The following is an 18,003-nucleotide window of genomic DNA, read 5'->3' as shown; positions in this document are numbered from 1 at the left end:
TCGAAGACGGCCCACTCCGGGGTCCAGCTCAAGGAACTGGCATCTGAGAGGCACGTGGAAGGAGTTCTCTGGACAACAGTGGCCAGGAAGGGGGACAGTGACCTGCAGTGCCGATGGAACATCAGCAGCTGCCTTACACTGAACCTAACCTGGGTCCATCTAGCCCAGTACTGCCAACACTGGCAGACAGCAGCATCAATCCAAGGTTTCAAGCAGGCATCTTTCCAAGCCCTACTTGGAGATGCTGCTGAGGGTTGAACCTCAGGCCTCCTCCACACAAAGCAGATGCTCCACTGCTGAGCTACGGCCTCTCCCCAAGGAACTTAAGAAGCAGCCTTATACTGAGTCAGACCCTGGGTCCATCTAGCCCAGTATTGCCTACACTGACTGGCAGCAGTGGCTCTCCAGGATTTCAGGCAGGGGTTCTTCCACCTCTACCTGGAGATACTACTGGGGACTGAACCTGGGGCCTTATCCATGCAAGCAGGGGCTCTACCACTGAGCTACAGCTCCTCTCTGCTCCCAGGGTGATGAACATGCGAGGGGAGCAAGGAGACCTGAAGGGAGGCTCACCCCAGGTGCGGCCCTCCGTTCATCAGGTCGAAGACTTGTGCTGGGTTGAGGAACTGCTTGAACTTGCGCAGGAATTTCACCCCCTGGTTGTCCCCACTCTTAGAGTTGACAAAGGCCAGGAGGGGGCTGGAGCAGGAGGACGGGCAGGTGGCCTTCCAGAACCCTGGAGCAGCAGAGGGAAAAAGAGGTTCCTGCAAGAGCAGCGGGGCTGGAAACCACCATTCCTCTAGCAGTCGGTAGGAGGGCTCAGACACGTACACCAAGCGCTGGTGGATCAAAGCCAAGGTCCCTCCTGCCCAACAGCACGTTCCTCCACAGTGGCCAGCAGATGCCTCCAGGGAGCCCACAAACAGGGAATGTTGTTTGTCCCCATTATCCAGCTCTTGGATAGACTGCCTCTGTACAAAGAGGTTCCATAAGGCCATCATGGCTAGTGGCTGCTGGGAAGCCATCTACGCCAGTGGCCATCACTACCTCCTACAGCAGAGAAGTCCATAACTGTACAGAGCGGAGCAAGTTGCCCAGAGGAGGATGAGGGGCTCCTTTCTTTGCTCAGGATGGGGACCCTGGTGGGAGGAGGCTCCCTTTCTGTGGTTTGAGGGTGGGCTGCTTGAAGTGCCTTGCGTTTTTCCTTTCCTTTCTTGGCTCTGATGTTGATGAAGTATCTTATTGTTAAGTTTCTTAACATGAACTGTTTAGCAAATTGTCTAATATGATTCTATGTTGTTATTGTTATTGGATATTGTTATCTGGCCTCTTGGAATGTTTTATCAAAAACATTTTGATATGTCTTAGAGGAACTGTAATATAATTATGGTGATTACATTTGTTTTGTGAACCACTCTGAGCACAATGCATTGTGAGAAATGCCACATACAAGTACACTGGCTGTGACTCTGCGTCCTGGAGGAGGGCTTTCTTCTGTCTGGGCTGAAGCTCCCACCCATCAGCTTCACTGGGTGGCCCCACTGGGTGCTAGAGAGAAGGGAAGGATGCTCTCCCTGTCCACTTTCTCCATGCAATGAGTCATTTGGTACACCCTGATCACGTCTCCCTCTTCGCCCTCTTTTCCTCCCCTGGCATTGCCAAGATGCCCCTACCCACACTGAGAGGGGCACAATTCTCTGGCATGCACAGTCCTGAGAGGTGCAATGGGGTGGCCAGTTCAGGCAGGTGAAGAGCAGCAGCAGCCCAGGTCTAGCCAGGAACAAGCTTGCAGCAGCCAGGCTGCTTGGAAGCTGCCCTGAGACGTGGGGATCCTCTCCAGAGCATGAGTGGCAAGACAGCCAGGCCAGGCTCAGCGGGCTGCGGTCAGCAGGCGCTTTGAAGAGATCGGGCCAGGAGCAAAATGCGAAGCCAAGACGGGCACCATCATGGTGGGTCGAGAGCTGGCCGAGCGTCTCTGCCAGCCCCCCGAATGCCCAGCTCAGCTCGGACCAAAGCCAGCTGGCAGGTTCTGCACTGCTGGGGGCAGAACCAAACATCCCACAGAGGAGGCCCCCCCCCGCCCCCCCACACCAGCAGCTCAGATCTTCTCAGCTCCTTGAGCTCCCCCCCCCCCGACATAACCACCGCATCGTTTCCTCCCCGCACTCCACAAGCTCTCTTTTCAAATCGATCGTCAGGCTTTGTGATTCAAAGCAAAACTCATCCCTGCTGCAGGCAGCACCTGTCGTGGCCTCTTAGGGCAAGCCCCCACTGTCCCGTATCATCCCCCCGCCCCGCAGTGCACACAGAGGGCTCCGGAAGCAGCAAAGACATCAAAGAAGCCAAGAGGCCCAGGAGAACATGCCTCTATCGGCAGGGCCAGATGGACTCTGCTGTGCTTGGCAAGTGGTTCCAGAGCCCCAGCCCAGCCTGTGCTGCAAGGGCACTGGAGCCCCTTGGCCATGAGGGGGCTGGGGAAGGGCTCCTTCTCAGCCCCTCCCCCCGGGAAAAGCTGCCCAGGGAGGCTGGGACTGTGCCAGTTAGATGGCGTGCTGAGTGACATCGCAGCTGAAACTGGGCAGCCGAGGCCTGATCTGACTCCGTCCACTGCCAGAGCTTTCTGTGCGAGCCGATGGAAGCCCCAGAATACAGAGTGCCCAGGCAAACGGCGAGCATTCCCATCACGGCTGTGCAATCAGGACTCCTCAGAGGGACAGACAGCAGAGCGGCTGAGCGGGGCTGCACCTCTGGTCCAAAGAGGCACGGAAGCCAGGCTGGGGGATGCTAGGAGTTGTAGTCCAACACATGTGGAGGGCACCAGGTTGGGGAATGTTGGCTTAGAGCCTTCATAGAGTTTTTTTGAAAACTGGAGGTGCAGACAATCACAGAAGACACCCCCCCCAAAAAAAAAGAGACTGCTAAGCGCTGAATGAGGCCCCTGGCCACCTTTCCCAGCCCTCACTCCTTACCGTCTGAGTCAATGCTGTTGAGGGCGATGGGGGGGATGATGGAGACCTTGTACTGCCCCAGGGGGCACTTCTTGCCCAGCTGCTCCTTGCAGGAGCTGTGGACCTGACCGCGAGAGGAGAGACAGAAGAGGTTACAAAGGCTGCTGCTCCCAGAAGCGGAGGGACAGGAAAGGACAGGGCCTGCTTGGGCCCACCCACAGCACAGACAACAGCCCTGCTAGGGAGCTGGTGGCACAAATCACATGGGGGGTGGCAGATCCTGGGACTGGAGGCAGCCCCATATTTGGGCCTAGAGATTGTTGGGCTGCTGGCATGGCAAACATCTCCCATGGCCTGTCTATGATATACTATGAGACACAAAGCAGACACAAACACTGTCTTCTCCTGGACAAGTTTTGGCTGGAGTGTGCAGACTTCACAGCTGCACAGGCCTCTTCACCAGGCAGAACAGCAAATGCACAAAGCAAGGGAAAGGTTTTCAGCCCGTCGTAATGTCCCTTGGCAAACAACCAGCCACTGTCAATGCTCCACAAATGTCCCCCAACAGCCAAACGCTTCAGTCCCCCTCCTCCCTTTTCCTATGTGGCCCTGAGATTCTACCATTCTCCCTTCTGGAGGAGGAGACATCCAGGCAAGCTTGCTTACCCCCATGCCAACTGGAGTTAGGCCAACAGAAGCTGGCTTTCCTACTTTGTGGCCTCCCATCTCCTTTGAGGCCTGCTTACCAATGAACTGAAGTGCACTAAAGGAGGACCCAAGTGTTCTTTATGCAGTCTTCCCCAACCAGATGTCTCCCAGGTGTGTTGGCTGAGGGTGATGGGAGTTGTTGTCCAACAGACCTGGAGTGTACCAGGTTGGGAAAGGCTGTGTCAACATGTAGCAGGCTCAGGCAATGCAGGGGAACATTTATCTCCGGAAAGCAGAGCACACCCACTGCCCTCCGTTTCCTCCTGGGCCCTCCTGTCCCTTGCTCCCCCACCCAGCCGCATTGCAGCCTCTGCCGTCCTTCCCTCTCAGTGCAGGGCCTGGGGGTGCGAGATGGCCCCCTTCTCTTCCGCAGGTCTTGGAACGGGAGCAGATGCTCTTCCTGGGTGAGCTGCTGGTGCCGCACCCAGGCCCAGACTCTCCCCTGCATGCTCCAAGGAAGCCACTATCCACCAGAGTGCCCTTCCTGCTGGCACGGGAGGCGGTGGAGATTCCAGCACCTTCCCCACAAGCAGGGCCGGAGCCATGATCCCGTCAGGGCCGCAGGTGGGAGCACTGGAGAAAAGAGAGCAGGGGAGCGGAAGAGCGGCTCTTACAATCGCCTTGCACCAAAGGCAGCGCCAGTCCTGCAGCCTCCGCACGCTCCCACACGTCTTGTCGCACACGGCACAGCGGGCGCTGACGGGCAGGTTGCCCTCCAGCCACTGGTGGGGCATGGCCACCTGCGAAGAGAGGGTAGCGCTCAGGGGGCAGCAGGGCTTGCGTGCCTGCAGGCCTGGCCGCTCCTTCGCAGGAGGCCTCGGAGCGGTGTGGCGGGGTGCCCCAGGAGGGCCACACTGCCCTGCTGCTAGCATCAGACTCAAGCGTGGCCCCCGCAGCGGGGTCTGCTGTGCCAGGGCACCCAGACTCTGGCAGCTGCGCACGTGCCTCCGAGGAGGGGGGCTGGTGAATTACCCCATCTTCGTCTTCAGCGATGTCATTTCCTATGGAGGCCAGCGTGGTCCACTTGCAGTTGTTGGTGGCTCTTACAGCACAGCGCTTGTGGGCTTTGAACTTGCAAACTGGGTGGGGCAAAAAACGGCATGCAGGAGTCCGCGAGACGGGAGGAGGAGAACACAAGAGAGTGAGAAACGCAGCTCTGCTGGGTAAGAGGGATGACCTGCTCTCAGCTCCTGGTGGCGAGGTGCGATCCTGCACTAGCAAAGGCTCCCCAAGGATCAGAGAACCGCCGCTGGCAAGCAAGGGGCTTGGCTTTCCACATGAGTGGCCTTTCCACCGATGCCGGAGGCAAGAACAGAAGCCACATGGGGGGATGAGAGAACCAGGCCAAAAGATTCACCATCCCACTGCCCCGCAGCCTGCACCTCGGCTCACGTCTTCAATCCATTTCCCACTTGTCTACCCAGGGGAGAAAGTGTTGACAGGCAGGAGCCAGGTACCTTCACAGGAGAGGCCATGAGATGTCACTCCAGAGAGGGCTTCCCGGCAGACGTTGCAGAAGGTGGGCCGGGCATGGGAGCAAGCGTACCAGTTGTGCATGCCAGAGAAGTGCTCCATGTTGAACTGTGAGGCCTGAAACATCACAGAAAAGAGGGGGGAGTTGACAAGGCCGGTGACGGCACAGGCAGATTCAGGACTCCCCGAGCGGCAAGGGCCTCTCTCCTTTGGCAGGACAAAGGCCGAGAGGGGAACGCCTTTCCTTTCTGGTGGAAGGGTCCTCCCCTCTCAACTAGAGGGGCTGCTTTGGCCCTGGTAGCCAGCAACGAGGTCTGCGGAAGGACCAGTTCAAGGCGGCCTGTCCCCCAGACTGGGCTGCCAGCTCGGCCTGCTGCCACAGCAGCCTCCTCCTCCACACGCTGCTGCCCTGGACTGGCAACTGGGAGAAGGGGCTGTAGCTGCTGCCAGCCAGGGGCTAGATCTGGCTTCGAGGCTTCCACATCCTGATCCCCAGCTGACAGCATGGAAAGCTGCACTGATATTAGTGGCACAGCAGTGGAATGTCCAGCAGTGGTTCTGGGAGTAAGAACGGCGAGTGGAAATGCTGGGCCCCCTGCCCTCTGAAGACACCGTCTCTCCCCCAGCCCAGCCCAGCCCAGCCCAGCCCTTCCGCATCTCTCTCTCGAGGCCAAGGGCTGCACCGCTACCACCACCCACCACCGAAGTGGGCACCACTCATTCTGCCACCTCATTGATTTCCCATTTCTGGACAGACTTCAGGGCACCGATCCAGTCCTCCATCTCCTTCCGGTTCTCTGCACACAGGATGAGTTTTCGGAATGGTGTGATCACCTGAGAGAAGAATAAGATGAGCAGAAGAGCCGTGCAGCTGGATCAGACCCAAGGTCCATCTAGCCCAGAATCCATTTCCCACACTGGTCAACCAGATGTCTCCTGGAAGCCCACGAACAAGGCATGGTGTCCACCAACCAGCCACCCCATCCAATGACTTTCAGGGGTAAGCCTGCATCTGAATCTGGATGTTCCACCCAGCCAACTTGAGCAACGGGCACTGATGTCATCACCTCCTCCACAAATTGGACTGATGGCTTTTAAAGGCCTCTGCGCTATCGGTTATCTCCCTCTTCTGTGGCAGTAAGCTCCACAAATGAATTATGCGTAGTGTGAAGAGGAGCAGTCTGGGCTGAATATCCCGCCAATCAATTTCACTGGGTGACCCTGGAGTGCAAGCATTATGAGAAATGGAGAAAAACTCCTCTCTGTCCACTTCCTCCACTTCAAGCAAAATGGTATCTTCACAGGAAGCTGCCTTCTTCCAGGTCAGACTTTGGCTATCCAACCCAGGATTGTCTACGTTGACCAGGAAGAGTTCTCTGGGGTCTTAGGCAGGTGATGGGATACCTTCTCCATCACCTGCTACCCAAGACACTGTTTAACTGGGGATGGCAGAGATTGAACCAGGGAACTTCTGCACACAAAACAGGTGCTCTGCTACTGAGCTACGTTCCTCCCCAAATTTGCCTCCTTCATCCAGAACTGGCTTATCAGGATGAAGAAAGCAAAGAGAGACTTTGTGGGACTACAGTCCATCTTTAGGAGGCCTTAGACGTCCCCACCGGGAAACCTGCCAATTCCAGGTGGCCAATTCCAGGCGCCAATTCTTTACCTACCGTGAAGCTGTTGTTAATGTTCTTGGTGCTGGTTTCTGCTACACTTGCATCTGACAAGTCCACTTCATCAAAGATCAGCGACTGGAGGGAGGAGGGGAGAAGGCAAAGCATGGCACGCCGGAGCCACGTCCTGGTCTGCTTGACGTTTGAGCCAACCACCCCTTGGCAGGCCTCTGCCCCCTCTTCTGCTCAACCAGGCCCTTTCATACATTAACGTCTCAACATTTCTGCTCTGAAGCAGAATGTTACACAGATCAAGAAAATGGTGGACTCCAGCCAACTTAAATGCCTTGCTAACTGCAGGAGCCAAGTTTTTTGTAGCAGATTTCTGCATATTTTTAAGAGGTTTTTTTTTTAATGTGCTGGTGACTGCAGCACCCACAGGAGATGGCACATTTTGAGTTCCCTGTCTCTCTCCTTGGCCTGATGCCCTGTAAATCTGGGTGTCCAAATTTAATACCTTTGTTGCCTCTGAGAGTTGCAAAAATAGTAGAATTTTAGCAGGAGCAGCTTCACTACAGCCTTCATACAGCACCTACCAAAATTATCTCCTGAAGACACAGGAGCCCTTCTCCCAGGCTCAGCCTGGCTGCCTTCCAGGTCCCTTTCTGTACTAAAGGCAGCCCTTACCTTGGAGTCCTTGGCATAGTAGAGCGTCCGCCCTCGCAGCTTGAAGTACCTCCTCTTCCACCTCTGGAAGGAGCTGGTCTGCTTCAGGAGGAGCCCCTCTTTCACACTCTTCTGCAGAGAAGACCAGAAAAGCCCCAGTCCCTTTACTGCTGAACCTTCTAGCCAAGTGCCCTCCAACCTCACCTAACCCACAGGCAGAGTTTTCTCAGTCTGTGCGCTAAGGGCTGGATTGTATTACATTCATCCCTTATAGCGGAGCACATATCCTATCCCATTTTTAGGGGCAGAGTGCTTATTCACGTATTGGGTCAGATACAGATTTAGCACATGCAACTGGGACTTCAGCAGCCCCCTGAAAATGCTACAGAGGGTTGGGGAACCCTGCTGGGGTGAGCTGTGATGCAGGGGGAGGGGAAACGGGGATCCCCAGAAATCAGGAAGAGGCACCTTCCATGAGCAGGGCCTTTCTGTCCATGGAAAGCAGTTCCTGGATCCAACCCCTCCTGTTTGTGATCAATAATAATGAAAAAGATTGATTTCTAATGCAAAGTTAGGTACTGCTACTTTTGCAGAACATATACTAGTAAAAGCTGTTGCATATGACACAAGCCAAAATTAGTTTAGAAATAGCTGGAAATGTAACAACTACTTGCTCAATAAGCAGGCAGTAAATAGTTTGAAGGATAAATACCTATTATTATTATTATTTTTTAAAGACAGGTTGAGGATCTTGCTATTGCCTGGAATATTTCTAAAGCCTTTATGAAACGTCTTATGTATAAAGCTAGCTCAGCCTTCCACAACCTGGTGCCCTCCAGATGTTTTGGACCACAACTCCCAGCATTCCTGACCACTGGCCATGCTGGTTGGGGCAGATGGGAGTTGTAGTCTGAAACATCTGGAGGGTAAAAGTTGGAGAAGGCTGGGGTAGCTTGTACTGGGGAAAAAGAGGAAGAATTTACTGTAACCCCTCTCCCTGCCCCCCAACGACTACAAAAGCAATCTAAGCTTTTAGGGGATGAGGAATCCAGATGTGTGTATAAATTAAAAAAAGAACGTGGAGCACGCATCCTCTGCAGGCAGCCGGAGCTTGTTGCCCTCGGGCTCTTTGCTCACCTTCTCTTCACAAACATACAGCTGGTTGCCTGCACAGAGGGAGACATTTCTCTGCATGCCCCCGCCACTCTACCCAAACCTCCCCGACAGCCTCGGTGCCCTGTCCCCAGCCTGCCATCACCCCCGGGGGACTCCCAGCAGCAGAAACTAGCCACAGGCGCCAAGGTACTGCTAGCGAGCCAGCGCTCCTTCCCTCTTCCGCCACGCTGCCCTTGGATTGCTACGCACACTCCTAGCCGGCTAGGCCTTTAGACATGGCTGAAGGGGGACAAAGGTGAGCTTTTATTGAAGAGGCAATTGCAGAGTGATAAAAACCTGCCAGCAGCATTAACCAGAAAAACCTGATCCTTCAAAAGCTGGAAGGAACCTGGGAGATCCTCCAGCCCAGAGGGAGGATCTGCTAAACCCACAAGGCGCCCATGACCAGGAAGCCATTGGGCAGAAGCACTGCTTGAGATATGAACGCGAGCTGGAAGTGACCCTGCTCTCCATCCACGGGAACGGGCTTTCAGAGCTGGCTAAGAGACTGAGTGGGAGCCAGACAGCCCCTGGTTCACATCTCACCTCTGTCTTGAACTTGACGGTGGCTTTCTGCAAGCTCTCCCACCCCTGGCTGCAGTATGGAAATAACACCAGTGATCTACCTTACAGGGCTGTTTTGAAGATTAGTGAGATAATATCTGCAAAGCACTTTCAGCACTCTGACAGTACAGTCCTGTACATGTCTCCTCAGAAGGAAGCCTCATTGAATTCAATGGGATTTACTCCCAGGTAAGTGTGTGTAGAATCATAGCCCAACATGCTACATAAATAAATGCTAATTCAATTGTTCTGGAATTCTTTTTTAACTCCCACACACACACGCAAGTCCAGCACTGGGTGGAGGGGTGGGACTTCTTTAATGGTTGCCCTTGTCCCATTTTTCCAATGAAAACCTCTCCCTTCTCCAGTTGTTTTACCTACACACCCCTCACACAAGGTAGAAGACACAGGTGCACATCATGCGCAGTTCCACCCCCACCCCCTCGAGTCCCGTCCTCCTTCCGGAAGAGCACAGTCGCCGTTATCTTCACTCACCGCCCCTCAGGAATGGGAAGGTCCCCCTGTGAGTTTCAGAGACGGGAGCCACACGGCTCGGCTCCTGCCCCTGCCCAGGGCCAAGGGGTTGTGCTTCCGCCAGGCACACTAGCAGGTTGCCCTGCTCCCATCTGCTCAGCTCGCTGCTGCCGGGTCTGCAAAGGATCACTGCTTGTTTGCCCAACAGGAGCTGCCCCTTGAACTCTGCGCCTCCTTGCTGCCTGCCTGCAACATTTGATTGGTATGTAAATAAGAGGCAAATCACAATGCCATTTGAGCTGTCTTCCCCAATTAAATGAGGATGATAATCGTGTCAAATACCAACAGATGATAAATACATATTTAACCAGAATTAATTCAGAGTGCTGCATTTGCTGCACAGCAAAAGGACGCACACAGATGGTAGCAATGTGGGATTTTGTTGGTCGTCGCGGCATCCTCTCGTTCTTGAGAACACTGCTGATGGACAGATCACTTCATAGGACCAGACATGCCAATTTGTGGTGTGTCACATTACGGACTTCAGAGAAGCCTGCAAACGGCTGATGGCACCCCGCTGGGAATCCCTTAAGAACAGAACACTGGAAGAGCCCTGCTGGGTCAGACCAGGCTGGGCCCATCTAAGTCCAGCACTTTGCTTCCAACAGTGGCCAGCCAGATGCCTCCGGAAAACCCAAGCGGGGTCTGAGTGCCACAGCCCTCCCTCGCTATTTACCTCTCCCCTCCACTGCAGCAACTAGAAATCAGCCATAATATCTCTGAACATGGAGGGGGCTCTGTTGACTTTTTCTCCTCCATAAATCTCTCTCACCCTCTTGTAAAAGAGAACCTCTAATCCAGCCACCATCACCACAGCCACATCTAGTAGCAGGGAGTTCCATATGTTAACTATGCACTGCTGAGGAAGTGCTTCTTTGGACCAACAGACTGCAATGCAAGGCTAAGGGACCTCTTCTAGCCCAAGGGCCAAATGCCATTTTGGAGAAGCTCCCAGGGGCCACATTCCAGGGGTGGGCAGGGCCAAAGGCAACGAGGTGGAGCCAAAAAGAACAAGATAATGTAGCTTAGAGCTCTTCCTGCTTTAGGAGAAGCACTCCACCCTTTTAGAAGGGGGAAAAAACTGCACAAAAGCTGGGAAACCGCCAAATGATTGGTGGTCGAAGGAGAAGGTGTGGGGCCAGAGGAAGGGGTGTGCCCTTCCAGGGAACCCCGGAGTGGCGGATTGGGAGCCCAGGAGAGCTGGATTTGGCCTGCAGGCCTGTGGCTCTGCGCCCCTGCTGTAATGTACGGAGACACCGTAATCCACATTATCATCCTGGCCATGGGAAACTCCTGGATGGATCTATTTTGTATCAACAGAGATCAGGCCTTCTCTCCAGCTCGTCTGGACCACCCTCCACACCTGGCGATGCTGAATATGAGGGAGGATTTCCAGGCCAGAGAGCTGGAGGTGGAGCCTCACCCAGGGACTTGGAACAAAAAGCATTATTCCCAGTGCGAGGCTGGCAGAGAGCTACTGACCAGGCCTGGTTGGCCAAGTGCCAGGGGCCCAGAAGGCCCACCATGGCTGACGCCCACACGCCTTTGGGGGGGGTATGTCTAGGGCCCAGAGTGAAAGGAGAAGCACTGCGCGGAGCAACTGCAGCCACAGCCACGCTCGCTGCCCAAATCCCCCTGGGCCCCATCAGGGCCAGAGACATTGCAGGGAAATAAAGATGGCTGAGGGTGCAGCAACCAGCACGGGGGGGGGGGAGAGCTGCCGCCCCTTTCCGCACCGCCCCTTGGCTCTGTTGCCCAGTAACCTTGCTGGGGGGGTGCGCAGGGGGCTGCCGACATGGCACTTGCATGGGGCGGGGGAGGCACCTTACCCAGAGCTCCCTCAACCTGGCCCTGGCCCTGCCTCTGACAGAGAGAAGACAGGCAGACTAAAATTCAAATGGACCTCCCCTGAAATGCCCTGGATCCTGTTCACCAGTCTTCCCCAACCTGGTGCCCTCCAGATGTGTCAGACTACAACTCCCAGCTGTAGGGCAGTAGTCCAGCTGGCTGGCTGGGGGATGCTGGAAATGGTAGCCCAGCACGTCCGGAGGGCACCAGGCTGGGGAAGCCAGCCTGTCACTCTTGAACAGGACCCAGGCAGGCCATGCGCCATCATCGACAGTGTGGATGGCTGGGGCTCTCCCTCCCCGCCACCTGCCTCTGGCTTCTCTGCCGGCCTCTGGCTGCTCTGGCTAGCCTAGCCTAGGCAGCCCCAAGCACAAGGACAACACCTAGCCTACCTTGCGCAAAGAGACAGACCGGCAGTCAGGGAGGCTGGGGAAGAGCGTGCCTCCACAAGGTGCCCGGCCTCCCTTCAAAGGCCTCAGTGGCTGATGAGGACAATGATTAATTGCACTCATTAGATGCCTTTCTCAAACGAAAGGCTCAAGGCATCGTACAGGGGACACTGCGTGCTTGTCTACCTGCATTTGGGGAGCGGCTCGTTCTCGTCTCCTGCCTAGCATTTGATACTAGCCTGGCCCTTGATGCCCCTTAAAAGATCCCTTAGCTCGACAATCCTGCCTAGCATTTGATACTAGCCTGGCCCTTGATGCCCCATAAAAGATCCCTTAGCTCGACAATGCTGCGAGCATTACTCAAAGAATAAAGAGAAGAGGGAACTGGGAATGCACACAAATCGGCCTCTTTGAGGCTGCAGCTCAGTGGCAGTGCCCCTGCTTTGCCTGCAGGAAGGCCCAGACTCAAGACCCGGCAGCATCTCCAGTTAAGGATGGAAAGTGTCCTGCCCGAGACTCTGGAGAGCCATTGCGGCCGGTCAGAATGTCGACAACACTGGGCTGGTTGTGGTCTTTGACTCAGCTTCCTGTGCTGCTATATACCTGTATGCTGGGGCCACAGTTGCCCACCTGTGTGTGGACAGACCTGCAGAAGCAGGCATAGAGCATCTAAGGCATCAGGCCAGACACCTTTAGGGAAAAGCAGGAAGAGGGAGGGCGGGCAGCCACTCCTCCCGGCCTCCTTGCATCGCCCATACACAGGTGGGCTCTCACGAATCTCTCAGCGCCTCTGCAGAGTGTATTTTTAGGTTGCGCCAGTAAGTGAAGCAGCCTGGCTTTGACACAAGGGGTTGTTGCTCTCCAGTCTCTCTTCTGCCACCTGGACTTACAAACCTGGCATGGGAAGAGGCCTGACAGCAGGAGCATGACTGGGTGTCTGAAAGACAGTGGCCATTCTTACTCAAGGGGGCGGGTGTCCGGGCAGCACCAGCCAACGGGAGGCTCGCGTGCAGAGGGCCAGCAAGGGGTGCAGGAGACGCGGCTTGGCGGTAGCCCTCTGGGCAGCCGCCCACCACGATCCCCAACAGGAAGGGCTGCGCTGCCATGGCCTGGGGGTGCGTCTGGTGCGCACACAGTGTGCAACGTGGTGATCCTCTCCTCGCAGCCACCGCGCAAAGCCACCTTCCTCATGTAAAACATGAGGACTGTAGGCCAAAGAAGGCCTGGGTTGGCCCCACCACGATGGGGCGCACGAGCCCTCCTGCCCAGAGTAGGCCTGGCAGGAGGCAAGTGCAGTTGCCGCGTGTGCTGCGCGTTTGCTTGGCTCAGGCCTACCGGTGCAAAGGCTCCCTGTACAGAGCACCTCCCCCGGCGCTTTGCGAGGCCGCACCAGCTGGCAAGGAACAGTCACCTTCAACAGCACACAGAGCTCAGAGGCTGGCAGCTCAGGACAGCCCTTCACACCATTACGTGCACGTTTAAACTCAAAATCAACAGAACAACAAAACATCATGTATAGAATCTGCAAAATGCCCTCTGAACATCTGGAGACTGTTGTCCTATGGCAGTCTCCCCCAAACTGGTGCTCTCCAGATGTTTTGGACTGGGGGTTATGGTCCCAAACATCTGGAGAGTGCCAGGTTGAGGAAGGCTGTCTTACAGCATAGGCGCCCCAGAAACAGGAGTCATGGCAGCGTGTCACCTGTCTGTCAGGTGGCAAATGCCCACTTGCTGCCACATCATGGCTGGAGCCGCCCTTGGCTTGCCCAGCACAGCAGCACCTGCAAGCTAGGGGTTTGCTCCAGGCCAGGCTCTGGGGATCTGCCTTTCCTGCTGCTGCTGCTGCTGGTGAGAGCTGGCCAAGCTCCTCTCACCCAGGCTGTGGCCCCACTCCCTCCCTCCCTCCCTTCTTTCCTTCCCCCTCGGAGTGTCAGTTCTGGCACATAATTAGCGTGAGCAAAGGTGGTGGAGAAAACAGGCTCTCTGGCTGCTCCACGTGGCTGGGGCAGGGCAAGGTGTGGCAGGAGCCAGAGCCCACGCCTCCTTCCTGCCCCCGTAGGGCTGCTCTTTCTCTGACTGGAAATGACGGACCCAGATATTATGCAAGAGGTCCCAGGTTCAGTCCCTGGCAGCATCTCCAGGTAGGGTGGGGAAAACTCCTGCCTGAAACTGGCGAGAGCTGCTGCTGCCAGTCAGTGTCAACAATACTGGCCTAGATGGACTGAGGGACTGACTCAGTCAACCACCAGCCCATAGGCAAGGCACACTGGCATTTGCATGGCATCACACTCACCCACCCCACCCCCGTTTCCACCCTGCCTGTGCTAGAAAGGCTCACCCTGCTGCTGCTTAAGAACAAACCCCCAGTTTTTTCATTTGGCACAGGCAGGGAGAGGTTAACTAAGTCGTGGTGCTGGGTCCTAGCTCTTTGGATCCAAGTTTAACTAGCTGTTTTGTATGTGTTTCAGAACCCCCCTTCTCCGAAGGTTTGGTAGTACAGACTAGAAACTGAGGCAGAGGTTTATCCACCACTTGAGAGAAGGCTGACTGACAGCCAAGACAGAGGTCACACAAAGACAAGAGCTCAGTTTGCGTCCCTCGCCCTGGGCGACACCAGCCGAGGCGAGGACTGGCAACTGGCATGCATACCAGCAAATCAGCTGCTGGCTCAGTGCTGCTCTTGCCCCCCCCCCCATGCTTCAGGTGGGCTGCCCACTTGAAAAAAAGGCGTAGGGAGTCCTTCTCTTAACCCATCCATTGCCTTATTGGTGTTTTTTTTAATAAAAGGGAAGTTTTGTTTTTGTTTTTAAGTGAAAAACTGCTCTTTTTCAGAACTTTTTGAGTGCTGGGAAGATAGTTGTCCAGACCTCTACCAGGCAGAGGAAAATGCATGTTTGGACTGAATGGAGGGAAGGCGCTTCAACAGCAGCCCCACCCCCCAAAAAACACTGTGGCTGTCTTTGTTGCGATTCAGGAAATGTGGGTGCAATTTCCAGTTCTGCTCTGTGACTTCCGCTCCCTCCCCATGTGTCTCTCCTCCCCTCCATCTCTCGGGCCATCATCAGACCGGCATTGCAAAATTAAGTAAAGCCCCACAAATGTGATGTCTCTTCTACAGAGGTTAGTGCTACAGTATTCTGAAACAAGATGTGCCTGTTTTATCTACAGGGATGTCTCGCCTTAGGAAAGAGGTGCTCAGTCGGTGGCATAGCTGCACCCCCAAGCAATGCAGCTTTGCGCAGAGGGACCGTCAGTGGTCGAGCCCCTGTGTAGCATGCAGAGAGTCCCAGGTTCAGTCCTTGGCAGCATCTCCAGATAAGGCTGGAAATATTCCTGCCTGAAACCCTGGAGAGCTGCTGCTGCTGCCAGCCAGTGTTGGCAATACTGGGCTAGATGGGCCAAGGGTCTGACTCAGGATAAGGCAGCTTCCGCTGTTCCCAAGCCAAGGAAGCAACAGCGTGAGGCTCCCTACATTTCAGGCACAGGACGGCACGACAGCCGTCCAGTGGGAAAAGGGCCAAGTGGGGCTCTATGGCTCACTGACATGTTTCGCAATTGCCAAAGATGCAAAAGGGGGTGGGGGTGGGAGGATAACCAGGGTGCCAGGACTTTGTTTGAAGAAGTGTGGCACAGAGCCCCTCATAGGAGGGGCACCCCGCGTGTGTGCTGCTGTGTGGCGTCTGAAATGATCGTTGCAAAATGGGGGAACAAAAGGAGGGTGTCTGCACACCTTCCTTGCTAGCATGAATGTCAAACCACCCGTGACAACCAGGTGAATGTTTTTTAATTTATTTTTTAGCCAAAGCAGCTGCAGGAAGTTGCAATTTGGGGTGAAAATTCATGTAGGGGAAGGGGTATGTGTGTTCATCTCTTTTCCTGTGGGCTGTTTTGCTTATCAGCACAGCCCCTTTTGAGCTGCGTTTTGGGCCTGGCAGGGGAAAAGATGCTAGTACCTGCATTCCTCCCCTCCCAGCAAAAAGCAGTTGAAAGGTGCCTGTTCTGATTAGCAGAACAGCCCACAGAGGAAGAGATGAACACACAGTTGTGCATACAAACTTCTGCCTCAAATGGCAGATGCTTTGGGGGTTTTGGACAAAGGTCCTCATGCAGCCAAACATCATGTGTGCTTGAACCCAAGTTCAGCTGTGCCAGGCCTTGCTCTGAAGGTTGTCCAAGCGATGCGAGTCACCAGCAGCAATGGCCACCACCCACCGCAAGCTCCCTCCATCTCTGAAGTAGAACAGCATGCAAACCCAAGAAGGAAGCTCTCGCTTACCGATCACAAGCAAGCCACAACGGCTGAGTCATTCATAACACTTTCAGCAACAAAGAGAGGTAGAAGGGTGTGATCTTTATCAGGGAGGAACAGCTAAAAATAGCCCCTCGGGCTGGCCTAGTAGTGCTACCACCATACTGGGACTGGGGAGGTCGTAAGTTCAGAGATTTGGAGCTATATAGGGCCATTCTCTGATTTCAGAGAGCCTGTGCAGCAGTAGGACCGGGAGGGGGGAGGGGGACAAAGTCTTTACCAGCACACATCTGAAAGATGCTAGTAAAACAGATCCCTTCACATCTCTGCCTTTCTCCAGAGCCCTCCCACAAGACCCACCTTCTCCGTGAAGCCTTTGGAACAACCCCTAGCTGAGCTCCCAGGTCCATAACTAAACCTAAGCACATGTAACAGAAATAACATATTCTCCCTTCCCTGTTTAAACCCTTTTCTCCCCTTCCTCTGTTGTTTGCCCTGTGCTGAATCGTAGACTGCAAGCTCCTCAGGGCAATGATCCATCCTCTTGTGCACTGTAAAGCCCAAAGCACACTGATGGCAATATATAAATAAACAATCATGCTAATAATCCTGCGTAGGCCACATGCAGCCTAAGAGGTTGCTACCTTATCTGATTTCTCAGCTCAGAAGTGGGCCTGGGCAGGATCTGAGGAGTGCAAGCCACTCTGACCATTCCTTCAGGCCCCAGTGCTACCTTCTCCCTGCATGGCGGCTGCTGACACACACTGCATGTGCCTCCCCGGCCCGTTCTGTATCTGCTTCTGCCAACTGCACCTGTCCTGCACGGCCTCCCTGGATCTCAAAACTGGGTTACTATGCTACATTTTGGAATTCTCATGTAAATGTTCTGGTTAGCTTTCTGGGAGCAAGGCCAGAAAAATGATTCATTTAGGACCTTCAGGTATGAAAGGCAGGCTTTAAGGGCTGTGACGAAATGCACATGTCAAAGCGTTTTGTTGGGGCAGCCCACCAGACCGCCAGGGAAACTGTTTATTCTCCTGCCTTGTTTGCCACCTTATTCTGAATCCCTTTTCTTTAGCATGCAACAAGTCAAAAGGGCCTGTTTCTTCGGGGTGGCTGCAGAAAAAGAGGCTATTCCCACTTTCCTGCTAAGCACTGAGCCTTTTGCTCCAAGGGCTTCCTTGAATGGAGATAATCTCCCTTTTGAGGCTGCTCAGCTGGTCCCAAGGACCTGTATGCCCGAATCCGAGAGGGCTGCATGTTCTGGGCATGGCAGTCTCTCATTAGTTCATCTGCTGCCGCTGATTCTTAGGCGAGAGCTTGGCATGAGATTCTGCACCTCCTGCTTCCCAAGCTGACACCCCTCCCGCTGCAAGATGGGTTTTGTTCTATAGATTTTGGCAAGGAAGGGAGCAGGGAGAGAGAAACCAGGAATGATCCTGTTCCAAGTGTTTGCTATGCAGCGGTGACATCAGGAGCTCTCAGCCAATCCGCGGAGGATTACCAGTCAAAAATGCATGCATCATTGAGATGGCCTCAGATGGTGAATGCTAATCCCATGGCAACATCCTGATGCACCAGGTCCCCCCCATCACTCCCCATCCCCAACTAGGACTGGGAATGGAAGGCCAAACAACAGCGATGGAAGCAGCAGGTGGGCAAGCAAAGCTCAGGGGCACCAGCCCCTCTGGCTGGAAGGAAACATCCCTTCCTTGTCAGAACCTGGACCTGAGCAAAGCCATCTGCCTGAGTGACCCCTGAGGAGCGGCAATGGGTGGCCACCCCCACCCTTTGCCACCACACAACAGCCTGTCTTTCATCGTGAAGGACGCCTTGGGATGGGGGAGAACTGC

General features: G+C 54.7%; 1 protein-coding gene across 1 annotated transcript in view; it reads right to left on the bottom strand.

Annotated features, from left to right (window-relative positions):
- LOC146338302 (diacylglycerol kinase delta-like) overlaps positions 1-18,003 on the bottom strand; it is a 54,465-nt gene that overhangs the window by 21,414 nt on the left and 15,048 nt on the right. The window contains exons 2-9 of the mRNA XM_084813408.1: positions 7,433-7,543; positions 6,803-6,883; positions 5,859-5,963; positions 5,114-5,246; positions 4,629-4,735; positions 4,271-4,396; positions 2,970-3,072; positions 574-736 (exon numbers count right to left, since the gene is read on the bottom strand). Coding sequence (XP_084669534.1) covers positions 574-736; positions 2,970-3,072; positions 4,271-4,396; positions 4,629-4,735; positions 5,114-5,246; positions 5,859-5,963; positions 6,803-6,883; positions 7,433-7,543 — 929 coding nt within the window. The remainder of the gene's footprint in view (positions 1-573; positions 737-2,969; positions 3,073-4,270; positions 4,397-4,628; positions 4,736-5,113; positions 5,247-5,858; positions 5,964-6,802; positions 6,884-7,432; positions 7,544-18,003) is intronic.

The sequence above is a fragment of the Heloderma suspectum genome, chromosome 9 (genome assembly GCF_057233095.1).
Source record: "Heloderma suspectum isolate Gila_16-S chromosome 9, 16-S_ref, whole genome shotgun sequence".
Taxonomy (NCBI): Eukaryota; Metazoa; Chordata; class Lepidosauria; order Squamata; family Helodermatidae; genus Heloderma; species Heloderma suspectum.
This window is presented reverse-complemented; position numbering and strand designations above follow the sequence as displayed.